The sequence below is a fragment of the Pyxicephalus adspersus genome, chromosome 2, assembly GCF_032062135.1.
Source record: "Pyxicephalus adspersus chromosome 2, UCB_Pads_2.0, whole genome shotgun sequence".
Taxonomy (NCBI): Eukaryota; Metazoa; Chordata; class Amphibia; order Anura; family Pyxicephalidae; genus Pyxicephalus; species Pyxicephalus adspersus.
Genome location: NC_092859.1, coordinates 88,726,211 through 88,744,484, shown reverse-complemented (window position 1 = coordinate 88,744,484; position 18,274 = coordinate 88,726,211). Strand labels below are relative to the sequence as shown.

The 18,274-nt window shown below is 38.5% G+C and overlaps 1 protein-coding gene across 1 annotated transcript; it reads left to right on the top strand.

The window, feature by feature from the left end:
- The first annotated feature begins 480 nt into the window (after positions 1–480).
- E2F7 (E2F transcription factor 7) lies at positions 481–9,127 on the top strand. The gene is made up of 13 exons (XM_072401398.1): positions 481–686; positions 979–1,073; positions 2,196–2,474; positions 2,820–2,979; positions 3,163–3,435; positions 3,851–4,009; positions 4,257–4,394; positions 4,501–4,686; positions 5,244–5,325; positions 5,680–6,079; positions 6,168–6,363; positions 6,731–7,137; positions 7,593–9,127. Exons 1-13 carry the CDS (start codon positions 671–673, stop codon positions 7,758–7,760), a joined length of 2,559 nt encoding a protein of 852 aa, XP_072257499.1. The 5' UTR covers positions 481–670; the 3' UTR covers positions 7,761–9,127.
- Positions 9,128–18,274: the final 9,147 nt, after the last annotated feature.

Sequence of the window (18,274 nt, the reverse complement as noted above, 5' to 3'; positions counted from 1 at the left end):
ATGAATAATATGCGAATCAACTCTATCGTGACACAAAACTTTTGACTACTTTCCCGCCCCTCCCATAGCTATCAGCACGTGACTGAGTACTAACCCGGGCGAATCCTCCTCATAATATACAAAGTTTTACATTCATATGGTAATACGCTGCTTCTATAGCAGCCCGCCCTCCCCGGTGACTGCAATGAGCTCAGTTACAAAGTTTGGCGGGGTCTGGTCATGGCTTCCCCTCCTCCCCCATAACAAAGCTTGTGGCGCGCAGTGGGCAGTGCGGGCGGCCGGCCGGCCCAGGTGCAGCGAGCAGACAAGGTGAAGGCGGGAGAGGCTTGGCAGAGCGCGCTAAGCGCTAACACCTTCCCACTACAAGCACGCAGGCAAAGCCGGGGAGGCGGGGTTACACGTCGCATCTGATTGGTTCACACTAACTGATCTAGTTTGGGATTGGTCACTTGGAAGTGTCACGTATTAGGGCGCCAGAATAGAAGTTGTAGCGGGATGCGGGAAGAAGTGAGGAAAGTTTTATCGGATCGCTCATTGGAATCGGTGATCATTGCCAGGGGATGTCCGCTCCATTCATAGTCTCTGCATTATAGCCGATCCCTCTCCATTGCCCTGTGCTGCAATCATCTATAGCCACTGCTTCATCGTGCCTGCAGCCCCCATTCATCTGATGGTTCAGGACAGAGGTAAGTTGTACGGTTGTATGGCCCGGGCTGTGTGACGATTGCCCGGGTTACATTGCTCAGCACTGGCCGCTGACTTTTCCCTCCATTCCAGCTGTGGTGGTGGGCAGCACTGAGGGGTTATTGTGAGTCAGCAGATCCTCCTGATGTCAGGGTGTCAGGTTACACTCCCGGCATTTCCTTTGCGCCAAAACGAACAGTCCCAGCAAAGTCCCGGGCAGATCGGGCGCCCAAAGTTTGAGCAACATCTGGCGGGATCTCCGAGCACTCTGATCACTTCCCTTTCTCCTTCCAGACATGGACATCACCGGCTGCCTGACCCTCAAGGACCTGGCCAGCACCAAGAGGAGTAAAGGGGACCCGGACAAGGATGGCAGGAGTGCCCAGAAGGTAGGTGGCAGCCCAATATTATCCTGCACCCATCACACCAATGCCAGGACTTCAGAAAATAACAATGGGTTTGTATGGATGGTTTCCCCAAATGTATATCCCAGGGTTTGCATTGCATTTTGCAGCGCTGGGTGACTCCATATAATACCCATACATGCACTGACTTTCATGGAAGTTTTCACAGAAGTTTGGAAACTTTTAATTCTCCCCTTGTATGGGGGATAGGAAGACTTCTATGCGTCTATGCCAACGCTGCCTGTTTTGGAATCATTTCTGCCATCTGTACATAGCATAGGTTTTTTTTTTTTTTTTAACACATCCACATTACAATATTAGGAGAATACTGATTGGATATTACCGGAAATCTGCTATTTTACCCAAGCAAGGGTGGGGGTATAGCAGTTCTATATATGTTTGGAAAATACATCTAATTGACAGGCTTTGCTTGTTCAGAACCATAAATCGTATTTATTCCTCTATGGAAGTGGGGGGTTTAGCTATCCGGGTTTAGTCTAGACATGCGATATAGATTTCTGGCTACAATCAATGAGCAGTGATGGATCTCTGGATATCCAATGTGCAGCTTTCATCCTCTTCTGTAAGGAAATATTATTGTGTATGATTTTCGACATTGTTGGGAATTCTCTGAATGGGCCGGATTTATTAAAGCTCTCCAAGACATGGGAAGATAGATTACCATTGGAGAGCCTAGGTGATCCAGCAGACCTGGAATGGATCTGGTCCAGGATTGAAAATATTAGCTAACTAATAGCAGATGACTTTCCTGAAAACTATTTCTCTCTCGTTTGCTCATGATAATGTATCTTCTCCAGTCTTGGAGAACCTAAATAAATCAGGCTCATTGTCCTAGCCTTCTTCTACAGACCTGATGCGTTGCAATGTACCAATATGAGTCAATCTTACCCCACACCCGTGTTAAGGAAGGATATGCATGAATGTCCGGAAAGCACATTTATATCCCTAAAAATTTAATTTTATAACCAGAAAACATTTAATATTGGGGCCGCCAAAGACAAATGGGTTGATTTGATTTCTACTTTTATGCAAAATGTATCTTATTCCTGCCCATTTATGTTTTTGTTTGTTTTTTGTCGTTTCTAGGAGAATATGTGTGACAGATTCAAAATAAGTCCAAGGATACCACTGAAAGGAGAGCCCATTGATCTGTCAAAACAAAAGGGTCTCACCCCGGAGAAATTTCCCATCACCCCTGTGAAAGCAGCAGACAGACCTCTCACAGACCCGTGGACACCCACTGCCAACCTAAAGATGCTTATTAGTGCTGCCAGTCCAGAAATCAGAGACAGGGAAAAGAAGAAAGAACTCTTCAGACCCATAGAAAACAAGGAGCCAGAGGACATGGAGTCTGATGCCCAACAGGTAGAAAAACCACGGAAGGAATCAGTTTAGTTACTGAATTTATGTAATATGTGCTGACAGCAAATAAAAATGAGTAATCCCAACAATCATCACTCTACTTTAGGGGATGTTCCATTTTTGGGGGGGGGGGGGATGTACTCATCAGGCAAGATGTTTTATGTCTGATGTTCTTTCAAATGAATTGTTTAGATTTGGTCAATCATACTTTTAAAATTTTGTCATTCCTTGACCTATCTAAAAATGCCATTTCACTTTGATTCTAATGATTTCACACAGGTTCTTGTAGAATATCTTAAAGAAACCTTAATACATGATATATTTTTTTTTTTTATTATTTCTTGTCAGTTTGAGACAGTGGATGACCTTGATGATCTAGAGAAGAGACCAAGCAGAAAACAGAAGAGTCTGGGGCTTCTGTGTCAGAAGTTTTTGGCTCGATATCCTAGCTACCCTATTTCCACAGAGAAAACAACCATCTCTTTGGACGAAGCTGCTGCCAGCCTGGGTAAGAATATACTTATTATATGTAACATACTTAGTTTTATTATAGGAAAAAATGTTTTTTTTTTTTTTTTTTTTTAAAAAGGGGCAAGTCTGATAATTAAACTATATGTGATAGAATTAAAAAACGATAGGAGATCCCTTCCAGTTCTGTGCATAGTGATTTATTCATTCTTCTCATCACTAGGAGTGGAGCGGAGACGCATCTATGACATAGTGAATGTCTTGGAGTCCCTGCATTTGGTGAGCCGGGTGGCAAAGAATCAATACTGCTGGCATGGACAACACAACCTTAATGAAACTTTAAAAAACCTGCAGAGGGACGGGGAAAGGCAGAATTACAGCGCACAGATTGCCACCTTTCAGCACAAGGATTTTGCAGTGGATCCAAAGAAGCACTCTTCCTTCATGAACCATGGTGCTTCTTCATTGCAGTTTTCTGAAACAGATTGCCCATCTGGTGAGTAATAAATGAGTTACTGTCATTAATCTGTTGCTGACAATGAGCTACTCTTATACTGTCATTGTATTGTAAACCTCTAATGAACAAGTGTGACATTCTTGTTCTGTATTTGTCTATGCATAGAAGGTCCAAGTCTAATCTTGTTATAAAGTATACATAAACTAGAGAGCCTCTGTCTGTTTTGTGCATGCCATGGTTCCCCACCCTGTAATGACATGAGCCCGGTAACATGTATTCATACACCCAGAAATCAATACCTGCAGCAGCACAGAGCCAGAGCTTTAAATATATGGGTGGCTGAAAAACTTGTGGCTATGTGGTGACTGCGTCATATCAAGTAAAGCTTTACAGAGATTTGATTCAACCATTTATTTTATTTTTTTTACTAATTAATATTATTATTTTACCCTAGCATCAGCCAGCAGTCGAAAGGATAAATCACTGAGGATCATGAGCCAGAAGTTTGTCATGCTGTTCCTTGTATCAACCACCAAGATTATTACTCTTGAGATAGCAGCCAAAATCCTCATTGAGGAGAGTCAAGATGTTTCTGATCACAGCAAATTTAAAAGTAAGCATTACTTTGTCCATGAGATAATAAATAATAATTACCCCTCCTATTGTGTGATACTTCCCCCACCTCCTAGATTGTAAGCTCTTCGGGGCAGGTCCTCTCCTCATCCTGTGTCACTGTATGTCATGGGAAACCCCTATTTAATGTACGGTGCTGCATAATCTGTTGGCGCTATATACATCCTGTTTAATATTAAAATAGCAGTATGGGCTGCATGTATTTATCATTTGTTTTGCTTTTCCAGCCAAGGTACGACGTCTTTATGACATAGCCAATGTTCTGACCAGTCTTGGATTGATTAAGAAAGTCCATGTAACAGAAGAGCGTGGGAGAAAACCTGCATTCAAATGGATTGGCCCTTCAGATTTTAGGATGGATGGTGGTAAGTTTGTCTTTATTCCCGTTAGCCACTTTGCTTGTCATTCATGGTTAATAACGTTTTTCATGTGGAAAATCCTAAAAAAAAAAATCTGTTTTATGTTTTGTAGATCAGAAAATGGAAGTTATGACTACTACTTCATCACCAGATTCTACAAGAGAGGGTTTCATTACCACAGCTGACAGCAACAAGCAGAGACTGCTACGTCATTCCTCATTTACCCACATTCAGGCTATTAATACTGTGAAAAGAAAAGTCTGCTCTGAGCCCAGCAGTCCTCATAAGCTCCAAAAAGGTAGGTCTTGTATTTATGATAGAAGTAATTTTTAAAAAGGTTTTGTAGGGGGTTAAGTGCCAGCACAATAGCCCACTCAGAGAACGGCTTCATACTTGCCTCTTTGTCAGTTGATTTGCAGAAACGTTGCTAGTTCTGAGGCCGTGGGAATGTTCCTACTTAACTGGTTGAATAGCAGGTTCCTCCTGTTGACTCCTAGTCTCTCCAGGACACGCAAGTGACATAAAGACCATTGGAATAAAACACCACTTCCCGTAGGGGTGCAATATTAAAACGGGACTTGTGTCAATTCACAGGGTGCTTCATGGAAATATTTTTTGAGGAAAAAAACCTTCCATGTCTGCCAAAATACCTCCTTTGTCCTGGAGATTTATTTTCAAGTGACTTTAGTTTCACTGTAATAAGTGTAGTGTGGGCAGTTAGATGGAAATACCTAACCAGAAGACAGTTCAGAGACACCAAGTAGTAGTCCATTTGTGTTTAACTATTACAGGACATTTTTTTTTACCCAACAGTTTATTCTTCATATCTGTTTTTTTTTTTTCTTGCACTTTTAGTTTCTGCGGAATGCACCGATTCTTCATCAAAGATGTCACATTTCGCATCTATATATAGACAGAACATTGAAGAAGACTCCAGGTAAGTCTAAATAAACAATAACTACGTCAGAAGTATACTTGGAACAAAAAATCAGAAAGGGGTTGCACTACTGCAGACTTATTGGTTGAAATGCTAATTCAACTTGTCAAAACACTATTTTCCCATCAGAACCTAATATAAACTATTTTAGACCCTGCCACCACACCCTATTTATTTTAAGGCCATTTTTTGGCTTCTGATAACCTGAAATGGCCACTTACCATTTAGTGGCAAAACACTTGTTCTATTCAAATATAGTCATATAACATAGCAGGGTTTTAATTATTATTTATTAGTTAATAATTTTGTGTTTTTGTTTTATTTATGATTTTGTTCTTTTTCCATGTCTTTCAGGGTCCAAATGGTTACTACAGATAAACTGCCCACAGGAAACCTTGGTCCAGTGCCATTTTCTGTTGTTGTGCCTGTACCTGAGTATTGTATCAGGAATAGTGTTGACCAGGAGAGCTCTGTTACTCACAATGATATGAGTACTTTAAAGTTTTTAACCCCTTCTAACTTGGACCACAGTGGTCATGGCTTTCTACCTAACCAGCCATACATGTATGTTCCATCCACATCTGTCCTAATGCTCTGCGGCAATACTCCTGGAGAAAGAGGTTTGGATACACAAAGAGAAGGCAGTACACCTCCTACATCAGATCTGAGAAACCTGTCTGAAAGCAACAAATCTGCCACAAAACAAAGAACAGATAGTAGTGATAATGCCCCTAATTCTTTGGTTGCACCAAAGGTAGGCATAACTTTGTTACATATGAAACAATTGTGTCTTTGTAAAATGCATATTCTGAGGATTAATGCCAAATATTACTCTTTCTTAGAGCACCGAGAAGAGCATTCATTATAAATCACCAGATCGTTGTGGGGAGAAAAAACCTATAGATTCCGCTCATGCTGTACAGAAAGTGTTTGAGGCCAATGGCATTCAACATGCTTTGAATACCAAAGATGAGGCACTACAAGCAAGTCCTAAATCTACTGCACCACCACAGTATCTTTATGTTCCCTCAACAGCTGGTGGGTTTAAGTTCCATTTGTATTTTATTATTAATATTCTACATTTTTCAACTTACTGTTTCACTGATTCAGGATTTTGCCCTTTTGATTTTAGGTGGCATTCCACCAGTGAACTACCACACAAAATAAACGTTTTTTTGTGTTTGTATGGGCCCCAGAACTAACTTTGTGGGAGAGGGGGTGTTAGGATGTCATGTTCCATTGCAAAAGTAGCTTTATAGAGCATTGACATAAAAATAAATGGTTCTGGATGCCCCATCATAGGTTCTAGTTGAGCATTATGGTGTAGTCAGTTTTCTGAAACTATCAAAACATGGATGTAAATGTTTTCATATGTTCTAATTTTTTCTTTTTTTCTTTTGTTTAGGATTAAATGGTTTCAATGTTTTTCTTTCTGCAAGTCAAGCTGCAGGAGCTCTCGGCCTACAGCAGAATCAGTTGCCGCAGGTTAATGTTCCCTATGTAATGGTGCCATCTTCAGCTCTTGCTGCATTCCCATTCATCTGTTCTCCTGCAGTTCCCAGCCCACTCTCTGCTGTGTGTAATGGATCTGCTAGTAGCCCTGTTGGCATGAGTTACAGCATGGCTTCTCCTTCACCCATCATGTTTGGTTCTCCATCAGTAGTGTCTCCTCCACTATGTGAAACTTCCCTGGAACCACCAGCAGCTCTTCCACCAGCGAGTGTGAGTCCAGTGTCTGGAAAACCTGCCAATTCCACATCTGCAGACTCTCCTGTGTGTGTGGTCCAGCCTGTTCCTATTAAACCCGATCAGGTAAGGAATTTTTAGTTCTATTACATTGTTGACTAGTCTCTAACTTACATTTAAAGATACACGCTGCAAGTTTGTTATATGTACCCTTTTATCATTAATTGGCAAGTCTTAATGCTGAAACAAACCTACCCATATTTGGTTTCCCAGCTCTAGATATGCACATCCTAGTTGTGGGTTGTGACTTGGTAAATAATGAAGTAATGATAAGAAGAACAACTATAGAGCATTCACCCTCAACCCCAAGCTTGTATCTTTTTAAAGTGTTTCCTAGCCCCTGATGTCTAATTTAAATCTTGTCCTCAATGGTGACCTTGCATTTTAATAGCTGGTCTTTAAATAAAAGCACACATAATAGTCTTTCTCTGTCAATAAACATGTTTTCATATCTGACTTGTTCACACCATTTAAACTCCGCTGTATTGCTTACTGTTTCTTTTCCCCTTCTTTCAAAACAGTCACCATTAACTCCAAAGAGTATGCGTCCAATTCACAAAGACACATTCTTCAAGACACCTGGAAGTTCGGGAGTGTCTCCGGGTCTTAGGAAGAGCGAGAGGTCTCAAGTCAGGAACTCCAGCTCTGCTCAGAGGAGACTAGATATCTGCAGTAGCTTGGATGAATGAATGAATGGATGTCCTTTTGACTGTATCTAGAACTGTCAACTCTAAACACTCTCCTTCACATTCCATAATTTAGGGGTCATAAACCTCTTATCTAAGTGAATATTTTACCCATTTCTTGTTATCCTACTGTTGTAAAATCAGTGTAATATTTTGGAGGGATTAAAATGTCTGGAACACACAGCATCACTTTACCAACACTGACTGGACCAATAGTCTACATTACTGTATGTCCACAAGTAATTATGTGAGGATCACTGAGGTTTGTTGTCTTATTCAAGTGGTGTGAATGAGAGCAAATGTCAAAAACTGTAAATGCCACCCATGTCTGTAGCAACAGGCTAACTGTTGGATGGAGTGGGTGTGATGCTGTTACTATTCCCAGATGCTCTTGGGAGCAGTTGCTTTGCTACATGAAAACAAGTTACTTGTAGCCTAGCTATTTTATTAGAAAACTTCAGTATCTGAAGTTAAAAAAGAAAAACAAGATTGTATCCTCTGTATATTCACACCACAATAACTGTGAATTTGTTATTTACGTGGATGTATTTATGTACAGCCTTAAAAAGCTAAAAACGCTTATGAATTGTAAAACCTCTACAGTGTGGTATTCACATGATAATTTTAATATTGGTTATATTTAATTATTTTGAAATTGTGGATTTCAGGGGCTCAGTAATGAAAATTATTTATAATTGATACCTGTCAGAACAGCGATGTAGACTAAATAGCCTCTGTACTTTTTTATTTAACATTATTTTTTGTTAGTATGTCTTAAGTTAGTGTTATTTTATATTGTAAGGTCACCATGGGCACAATGAACAATCTCCATAGCTATTAACACTACAGTAGTAGTTATGTCCTGTTTTGAATAGTATTTCTAGAATTGTGATCTTTTATTTTTGTTAATTTAGATATTGTTCATTATTCCTTTTTTAAGACATTTTTTAATGTGCCTGTATTACTTAATTTTACTGTGGTCACTTCTTACAGCGGTAATACTGTTTTTGTAATAAGCTGATGCTTATTTGCACTGACTGAGCTGCATATTCATATTGTGGCAGGTTATTTGGTTTACTAAGTCTTCTGATCTTCTGTTAAATATTAATGGGGCTATCCAAATACTTGAATGTGTTTTTACCATGTATACATGATTCACATGGTGCTATATTTCCACTTTGGCGCTGCTTAGTGTAATATATTATTGCACTGCTAGTTTATGTATATATTTTTGCTGCTTGTAACACTCATCATTTTCAGTCTTGTTTTATATGTGCTTTTTGTTAGCTATGGTCCTCATAGCTCTAAACAAATTTTGAATGTACAGGTTGTAAATACTGAGAACAACCAATAAAACACTTGATAATAAATGGCTGGCACTGTGTGAACATGATCATGAATATAAATATTTGGGAGTATATTTGAAATATATGGAAAAACATGTTTCTGGGAGCAGCTCAACTATGCTGAAAGTTTTTTTTTTACCCATTGCACTTTGTATTGTTTGTACTTTGTCTTACAACACAATCTCTGCACAATGACCACCAAAATGCGAGCTATACTGCATTTTAATACAGACCTTACCACCTATATATTTATCCATAGAACCTTACAAACATACAGAAATTAATTTCCACCCATTAAAGGCCATTTACATTTGATTGACCTCTATTGTATATACATTTAAAACCCTATGCAAGGCCATTGTAATGGGATCAATATTTCAAATGGACAGTAATTTCCATCCCTCAATACCTTCGAAGGAATTTGCCAGCGGAAGTCAATCTATTCCAGCCTGCCTTCTTCCTATCCTGCGCCCTTTTTTTTTTTTTCCGTCAAGGTGTAAGGCACACCTGGTCATTTACTTGATTAAAGGAAGACATGAAAGAGACCAGGTCACCTACCCAACACTGATCTGTGTTTCAGTTCTGGCACTCACAAATGGACAAAGGTAATCATTGGCACACTTCAATGCATGTGTTTTCAAACCTTTCTTTGATGGCCAGCAATGGGTTCATCAATGACTTGTAGTTGTGTGGCATTGTCTTCCCCCACCACCACACATGTATACAACAGTTAGCTTTAGACCAGCGGTCACCAACTGGTGGTCCAGGAGAAGGACCCTGCTGGGGGGATGCACTGGCCAGCGCAGAGTAACATGTCCCCCGAGCGTGTCCCTGGACACAACCCGTCCACTCTCCCATTGCAGGCTCAGATCTGTGATGGGAGGAGTTGTTATAATGACATCATTCTGGGGGAGGTTTCTCCCCCTATGAGTGACACCTGGCTCCCCGCGCATGCGCAGTCGGGGGCCAGTGATTTTAGTGGTCTGTGGGACCAAAAAGGTTGGCACCCACTGCTTTAAACAATAGCGCTGGTCCACCAAATTACTGCGTAGGACCATTTAGTTTTAGATACCACTGCATATCAGGAACACTGCACCTAAATCTATCTAGAACAAGAAATTATTTACTTGGGTTGTAGTGCAAGTACCCATGGCATTGCTAAATGCTAAGGGTTTTCTAAAAAGTTGGCATGGCACACTTTCTTTTAGGCTGGGTCTACATGGACATTTTTATTAGCGTTTTAAAGCTTGCTCGACTATACCAAGTTTTCCTGCATTTTTACAGCATTTTTAACGCGTTTAAGTTTCAAGTGCTTATAAACGCCATTGAAATCAATATAAGGGTTTACCCGCATTTTCCAGCATTAATCCGTTTTAATTCTTTAAATGTTGCAAGCAACGTTATAGATAATGCTCATAAAAACTTTAAAAAAAAGAATTTACTTATTTATAGGGATAACTTGAAAGATTTCTGTGGTAAGTTTATGAACAGCACATCTTTTATTATTTTACTACCACAAATATGTGGTAATCAGAGTAGAATCATAAATATTTTATTACATGTGTTAATCCTTGTTTTACTCCACATGATGGCAGCATTGCTATCTTTTATTGTTAGTGCAAAACTAATGTAAAACTGCTACAAGATGCTATAAATACCAAACTGAATTTTACAGCTGATAATAAGTAGTATATATAATAGAAAAGTATGTGTGCCTAATTCATAGCACTCATAGTCATAGTTAGAGGTCATATATATATATATATATATATATATATAACTGTACAGGGAAAATATATAATTATACTCTCATAAAGGTAATATATTATTTGATTTACCTAGCAAAATATGATTTATTGTCGCATACTCTTAACTTTCCAACAGGCAAATAAATAATTTCATGATAAAAAACAGCCACCTTTGTGCAGTTCCTTTAGGTTATTCAATGTGTTAGATCATGCAGATGATTAAATGATCATCAACAGAATTCACATGGTTATCAGCTGTATAGAATATAAATAATTTATAACATTTGCTCTTTTACCTCTGCATTCATTCAGAGGTGATGATATACAATGCACACAGACCTATTAATATTGGTGCTCAGAGGTGTGTAGTAGAGGAAAAGATTGGAGCTATGTTGGCTGGAAACTTAAAATAATGCGCAGAAAATCAGAAGCAGTCTTACACTGCCAGTGGTAAACTGATAAAGATTCAAATTGAGTATTTCTCTTTACCAGAATTGTTTCCAGCTCTCTGTCACAATATAAATAACAGTATATTTTTAGCCATTCCTCTGAAACGTGAAATATTGATAACAAGTAGGGTTTTAAGGCTAATTTCAATCGTATGTATTCATGAGGAAATCAGTAAAACAATAGATTGTTCCATAGCTTTTGTATGTTCCTTTATCCGACAGCCAAAATATCATGGGGTCAGGCTTTGCAAGCTAGACAATATGTAACTAATTAGGGTAAACCGTAAGGTCTCTTAAATCATATAGATTGTATCATGTCTTGTTACCCAACGCTTTTCACCTATTGGCTTCCTCAGGGGTATGTAGGCGTAAAATTGTCTAATGGTTACAAGAAAAATAATCTGGTTTGTATATGAAAAAAGCATAATAGTACAGGTACAATGTGTACTTATATAAAGTTTATACAAACATAAGAGTAAAGTAACATCCTTGTATTTTGATGAGACGTGCAAATAAAGGCATAATCATAGTGGCTTAAGTATATAAACATTCACAAGTGGTCTAACCTGGCATGAGCAAGGTGTACCTAATACAGGGGCCGGTAAATGTAAGCATGCATTAACAAAAGTACTTGATACACTTGCTGTATGTCCTACAGCTTAACACCCCTGCATTTTGTAAGGCACAGACATATAATTTAATATATTCCTATGCAAATACTTAATTGTGCTGTACGTTCCATACTGAACAGCATTTCACTCTGTACCCTGTACATTCTATATTGCGCAACAGTTCATCTTGCACACAGCTCTATGTGTTGTACTACATACAACTGAACTCTGTACATTGTGCTGTACATTCTAAGGTAAGAGCCATTTGAGTTTGTACACTGTACTGTACTTTTTGTACTTAACACCACTTCACTATGTACACAGAGCTTTACATTATACCCTCCATACCACTTTCACTTATAGGGGTACTTGGTTACCTTACACATGCAGAGCAAAGGGACAGTGAGTCCCTTTGTAAAACTTTCCCCCAATCCCCTTATACTTAACTTATCTCTGCTTCCTTGCTTTTTCTTCTTGCTTTGCAGCCAGTGCTGAGATTAGTGCTGTCGATTAAATGGGGGACTCCTTAGATGTGCAGGCCTAGTGCATGGCTGCTTGGCTCAAGCATTGTCATATTAGAGCAGATCACGTGCTTTCCATACCTGGAAACTCTGGACCGCGTTCCCCCGTGCGACAGAGAAAGAACAGGCAAGGTAAGTACTGTATAAGGAGGTCAGGTAAGGTCTTTTTGCCAAGGTGATAATTTCTCTTTAAGGAATGTTGATTTGTGTAACTGCTATAATTAATGAAATGCATACATTCATTTTATGGTCATTGAATAAAAGTTCCAGGGTCCGGCTGAACTCTTTTGTTCTGGTCATTGTTGCACTTCTGAGGACAAGGGTTGGTAGGGAAGAGATTTGTTATGAGTGGGGTTGCTGCCTTTTGTGTTTGTTGATGTACAGTATAGCAATGGTCCTTCCACTGTCCATTGTCCCTCCTCTGACTCCCCAGACACTGGATTGCTTTCATTGCCGCCATCCCTCATGTGCTCCAATGGGCACACTTTTTCTAGTTATAAATGAGGGCTATTGTTGCTTGTTTGGGAGTAAACCCACAACATGGAAAGTTTTATTATTCTGGCTTGAGAGAATAAATTCTCATTGTCACTTACTGTTTGTTAAAATAGAAAATCTTCATTGCCACATATTCCAGAAGATTCAGTTGCTGTATTGTGAATTAAATCCTAATGAGAAATAAGCCAGATTCAAACTTTGCATTCAAAGGTCAACAATGTGTTGAAAAAACCAGTGTAAAAAAGAGCATTTGGGTGAATAAAAAGTCTTTATTACAGATCATACAGACATTCCATCTACATACGTAATGTAAAAAATTGTAAATTTGGACCTTGAATTCACAGTTTTGGCATTTGTTACAGGAAAAGGCAGCTGTCATAAGATTTGCACCTGTGTGACAGATCACAGATTGAACCGATCTTATTGCCAAAACTTGTTTTACTCCCATAACAATCATTTGTGTACTGTAAGACAGCTATGAGTGCATTTTTAGTATGGCTGACCTATGATTCACATGAACTGAATTAACAGAGACCTAAAATGTACTTCTGGCTGAAATTTCCATCATTCCTGCTCTTTCTACAATGGTATATTTTACACACTTTTATATTCTGTAATATTATTATTATTTGAATTGTAGTCACTAGATGAAGAGCTGGTTTACTTTTCTTGCTGAAAAGCTAATTGCAGAAAAGTTGCATTCTCCAAACCCCTCTACATTTCTGATGTGGAAAAATCTGGTACATCATACTCCAATCAGTGAAAAGGCAGTATTGCAACGGATTCGCAACAAAGGTTTCAGGAACTTTCAGATGGTTGGCTGGAAACATTCAGCTTACCCGACCTAGTCTGTTACTGCACAAATTACTATGAATATTCTGATGCAAGATTTAATACCTCCGTAAGACCCATTCCCCCTCCTCCCCTGAACAGTTTTACTAGTTTTACAAAGCTTTGTTTATAATTGCATGATGCTTATTTGTGGGCCTACTCTATTTTTTTTAAATTTTTACTTCTTTATACAATTAATATTATTAAAAAATAATTACAGGCTCCCTAGGGCTGGAGTGGATCATAGTGTTCCTGTTCTGTGATCACCTTGATTCACACAGAGATTCACAGTGTGTGGTGTGTCTGTTGTCTTTGTATTTGGATGTGGACAACTAATGGGAACTGCACCTGTTGTTCAATGAAGAGAGGACTGGAGAGTATTCTTGATTGGTTCGTTGCTGTGGCGAATTGATGAACAACATTCGGGGACCACAACCATTCACCTCATGTGATAATTACCTGAAATCTGCGTATATAGCTTAACGCTTTCTACCTAACACAATCCACAGAGATAACATTGGTTTTGCCTAGAAGTGAGAAAAAATATTAAAATAAACCTATATAGTAATTATTCCTGTCCCCCTTGTCATCCAATCCCTCATTTAACTCGCTCTCTTCAAGACAACTAATTGTCTTATCTATTTGAATTACACATACATTACCTACTCCATACAAACTTACACCACTAGAAACGCTCATTTGAGATTGGCAAGTTTTTTTTTCATCCTACGTCACCCGATATCGTGCCTGGCTTACGTAATGTAGGAAGAAGAACCAGGAAAAAGAGGAGAAGATGGCGGCACCTGGACGGCCAGCTTGGGGACGGATGCCTGAACGACAGAACACGATACAGGACACCCCCGGATGGATCGGACTGCCCTGCAGGATTGAAAGTTGTAAGTTTATTTTTTGTTTTTAGGGACTTTTCAGTTTAAGGACTCTTTAAGGACTTATGTTCTGATGACAACTAGAGGAAATACCATATACTCACACATAAATTGTGTATGTCTTCAGTATACTCACATTTTCCTGTTAACATCATACTGGTGCTGGAGGTGCTCTAACAAACAGGGAAGCCACCTCCATATCTGGTGGGAAAAAAGCTATGATGCCATAGCCAATCTCAAATGCTCAGACCTAACATTACTTTTATTATTGAGCCAACTGTTCTTTCAAAACTTTATATACAGAAACTTTTTAGCAGACTAAGATGCATAGACTAATTCTTAAATTACAAAAAAAGAAAATACCTCAAAAGAATGCTTTATATTATTAGTTAGTTCCTTGAGGCTTTGCTGCTGCTATCAAATAACTCTCTTTTAGCGGAGGGCAGTAATGAGCGTGCTATATTACAGCTTGTGCTGGGACTGAATATCCTGGCAGGAGTTTGCCAAGAAAATCTGGTGAGCACTTTCTTGTAGTAGTAGTGTAGTGTTGAAAACTGTTTTGTCTTGCCTGTGTTCTGTATATATGAAATTAAAAAATCATTTAAAACAGTAAATAAAGGGGGACATACTAATAACTTAGCAGCTGTATCTAACATTTGGCTTTTTGGTATGAAAATCCTTTTTCCTTACAGTTCGGTCAAATTGACTCATGTTCCTGCCATTTGGTTGTTATTTATTTTGTTGTGCATGTTTTAACTTCCAGGCATATGATCTCAGCATTCCACTGAACCACTCTATGAGTTTTCTGTCCTGACACTTTGATGTCCTTCTTGGTCTACCTGTACATTTCCCTTTTCCAAATTCCAAGTGATTCCATCATTTGCTCTTTGTTGTTGAGGGTTTCCAAAACTTTTTCCCCTTTTTCTGATCAAAACAAGTACCATTCATTGCAGAAATGTCATTTAATTTTTACAGCAATGCTTTACAATGCCAGAATGTTCAGCCCTTGATAAATCCAAAAATTCGCTATCATAGTGATTTTTTTTTTTTCAACAAAGTAAAATCGCTGAACGAACATCCTCCAAGAATAGTGATTCCATAATTTTTGCCAGGGGTTGTACTTGGTACTGCCCAGTCTGGAGCTGAATGTCTGGGTTGAGTCCTATCATTGCATTTTCACAGATACAAGGGGCACAGGAAGAAAAGATGGCACAACACTTGTTTCCTGATTCATACCTAATGAACCTTGTCATTTTAAACAATGGCCACACACTCATCTTAGCATATCTAAAGGAAGCCTTTAATAATAATAAGCAAACACTGCATATTAAAGTAAAGCATTTTAATATTCAACAGAGACACTTTCCAATTCATTCTGTCTGGAGCTGGAAGTGCTAGCAGAATTTTCATCTTGTGACATTTCTGGTTATGTCAGTTGCTTGTAATAGTGCAGTAATCTTAAGAATCTACCGTCTTTATGTGTGCAGGTAATATTGGTGTTTTTATAAACCACACATTTTAGTGCAAGGCCCTAATTTTAAATGTTTTGTAGAAGACACATAAGTGTTAAATGCTAATGATTTTTCTACAGTGTTTAATAACACTGTCAGGTAATGACAGGGTTTGATTAAAATGTTAAACTCATGAAAAGTATATATTTTTTCCATAAAAAAGTAGATTTCTAAAATCAAAGTGAAGTTATTTCTACTATCTGCAATAAAAGAAATACAGGTTGTTAAAGTTTTAGATTATCATTTTCATGCACTGGTAAACAATGTAAATAAGGAACACACACATTGATACAAATCTGTGTGTTTGAAATAGTAATACAATATAAAGACACAGCTGCAAAAGGACAAAAATGCAGAAATGTCAATCGGTGGAAAGAGTCATTGCTAAGTAATGTGTCATCACTATTCTACAATATCCAATAGCACAATAATGAAAGGACCAGGAGCAGCTTTTGGTTTGGGTCTGTCTGCTCAGTGACATAGACTTGTATAGAGGAAGATGACTCATGGAAACATTATTGTATGGAATTCCTTATGACACATACAACTTGTGCAAACCAAAGCAGTTAAAGACAGTTAGGTAGAAAGGTAACATGTTCATAATGGTATAGAGGGTGTAGTAATGCACAATTTAGGAAATCATACAAAGCAAGTAACAATGATCAAAGTTTCAGCCACACATAGAGACAATTTACTTCCAAAAGGAGCCCAGTAAGCTGTCATTTTTTTATGCCTTGAAAACATTTAGTTTAGATGGTTGGTGAGGTTGTGGTTACCCCTTCCTTACACCTGCTGAAACATGCCAGTGATCAACACTCTACAGGTAGTGTCCCACCTGTGGCCACCCATGAGAGAATGCATGGGAGCAGCAGTAAGTTAGTTGCTGCCTGCTGTCAGATGTTGAACAGCAGTGATATTGGTTGGGGTGGCTACCAACTGTCTGACCTTACCCTGTGAGATCTTCTGATGAAAATGCTTATTTTGCTGGTATACTTACCTTATGATGATCCCCTGCAGAGTTACTACTTGACAGCTCCAGTGCCCCTCAATTTACTGGTTGAATGACACTAAACCAAAAACCTTCCTGTGATCCTAGTTTGGTGTGGATGTAAAATTCGAAAAAACACCCACTGCCACTATACAAGTACAGGATGGAGCTGTGATTACACCAGACTCTTCATTAGAGTGTGGTTATTTTATAAAGTATGTTGAATGGTGCAAAGTGTGAGGAAGGATGAAAGTTGGGGGTCATCTATTTTAATTCCCCAGCAGCTCCCAAGGTCATTTAGGATCAAATTAGTCAAAACATAAATCAAAAAATAAAGTTTTCTACAGTTCCTGCCAAGTTGATTCCCATACTGGCTTTAGATGTTGTTTGCAGTATTAGGTATGAACTCTTCCATTAGGATTCTATGCTGCAATAATGGTAATGGTCTCTCTATAGATTTCTCCCTTATTTCCAATGTAGAAATAAATAGAAAGTTCAGTTGGGACAGCATGACTTTTTATCACCTTGTGGGAGGGAAATGACAATTTATATGTTGCTACAATCCTCAAGCTATAGACTGCATCAATGTGCATAATAAACTAAAATATTTTTAGTACAGTTTAGTGCAGGGTTGATGTTTAACAGTCTTCCTGGCCTGGACATTATCTTTATATATGTTTCTGAATCATTAGCTGTAAATGTCATATAATATCAGCCACACACTTCCACAATATATTATCTCTACATTTTGTTTACACAGACATAATATATCCCTAATTTAAGGTTAAAAGATTATCCCTTATCTTTAAAAAAGGACAGCTTGTACAATTTCATGGAATAAATGAACACCTGCTGCCTAAAAATTGTCACTTGTCCAGATTATCCTGATGGAAATAAATTAAATGGGAGCATGAAACTAAATGTATCTATATACAATAAATGTTACACTGCCTTATGCCAATTGCTTTCTCGTGAAATGTGCGGGCAGACAATACTGCCATGTTTTTTCAAGGTGTAAACCCTGACCCATTATTCTCACTAGCTGAACATGATTGTTTCAGGCTCTTTCTGATGATGATAATGATTGACTATGCCTTAACAATGTTCATGGATACTTGTAGTGTTCCCAA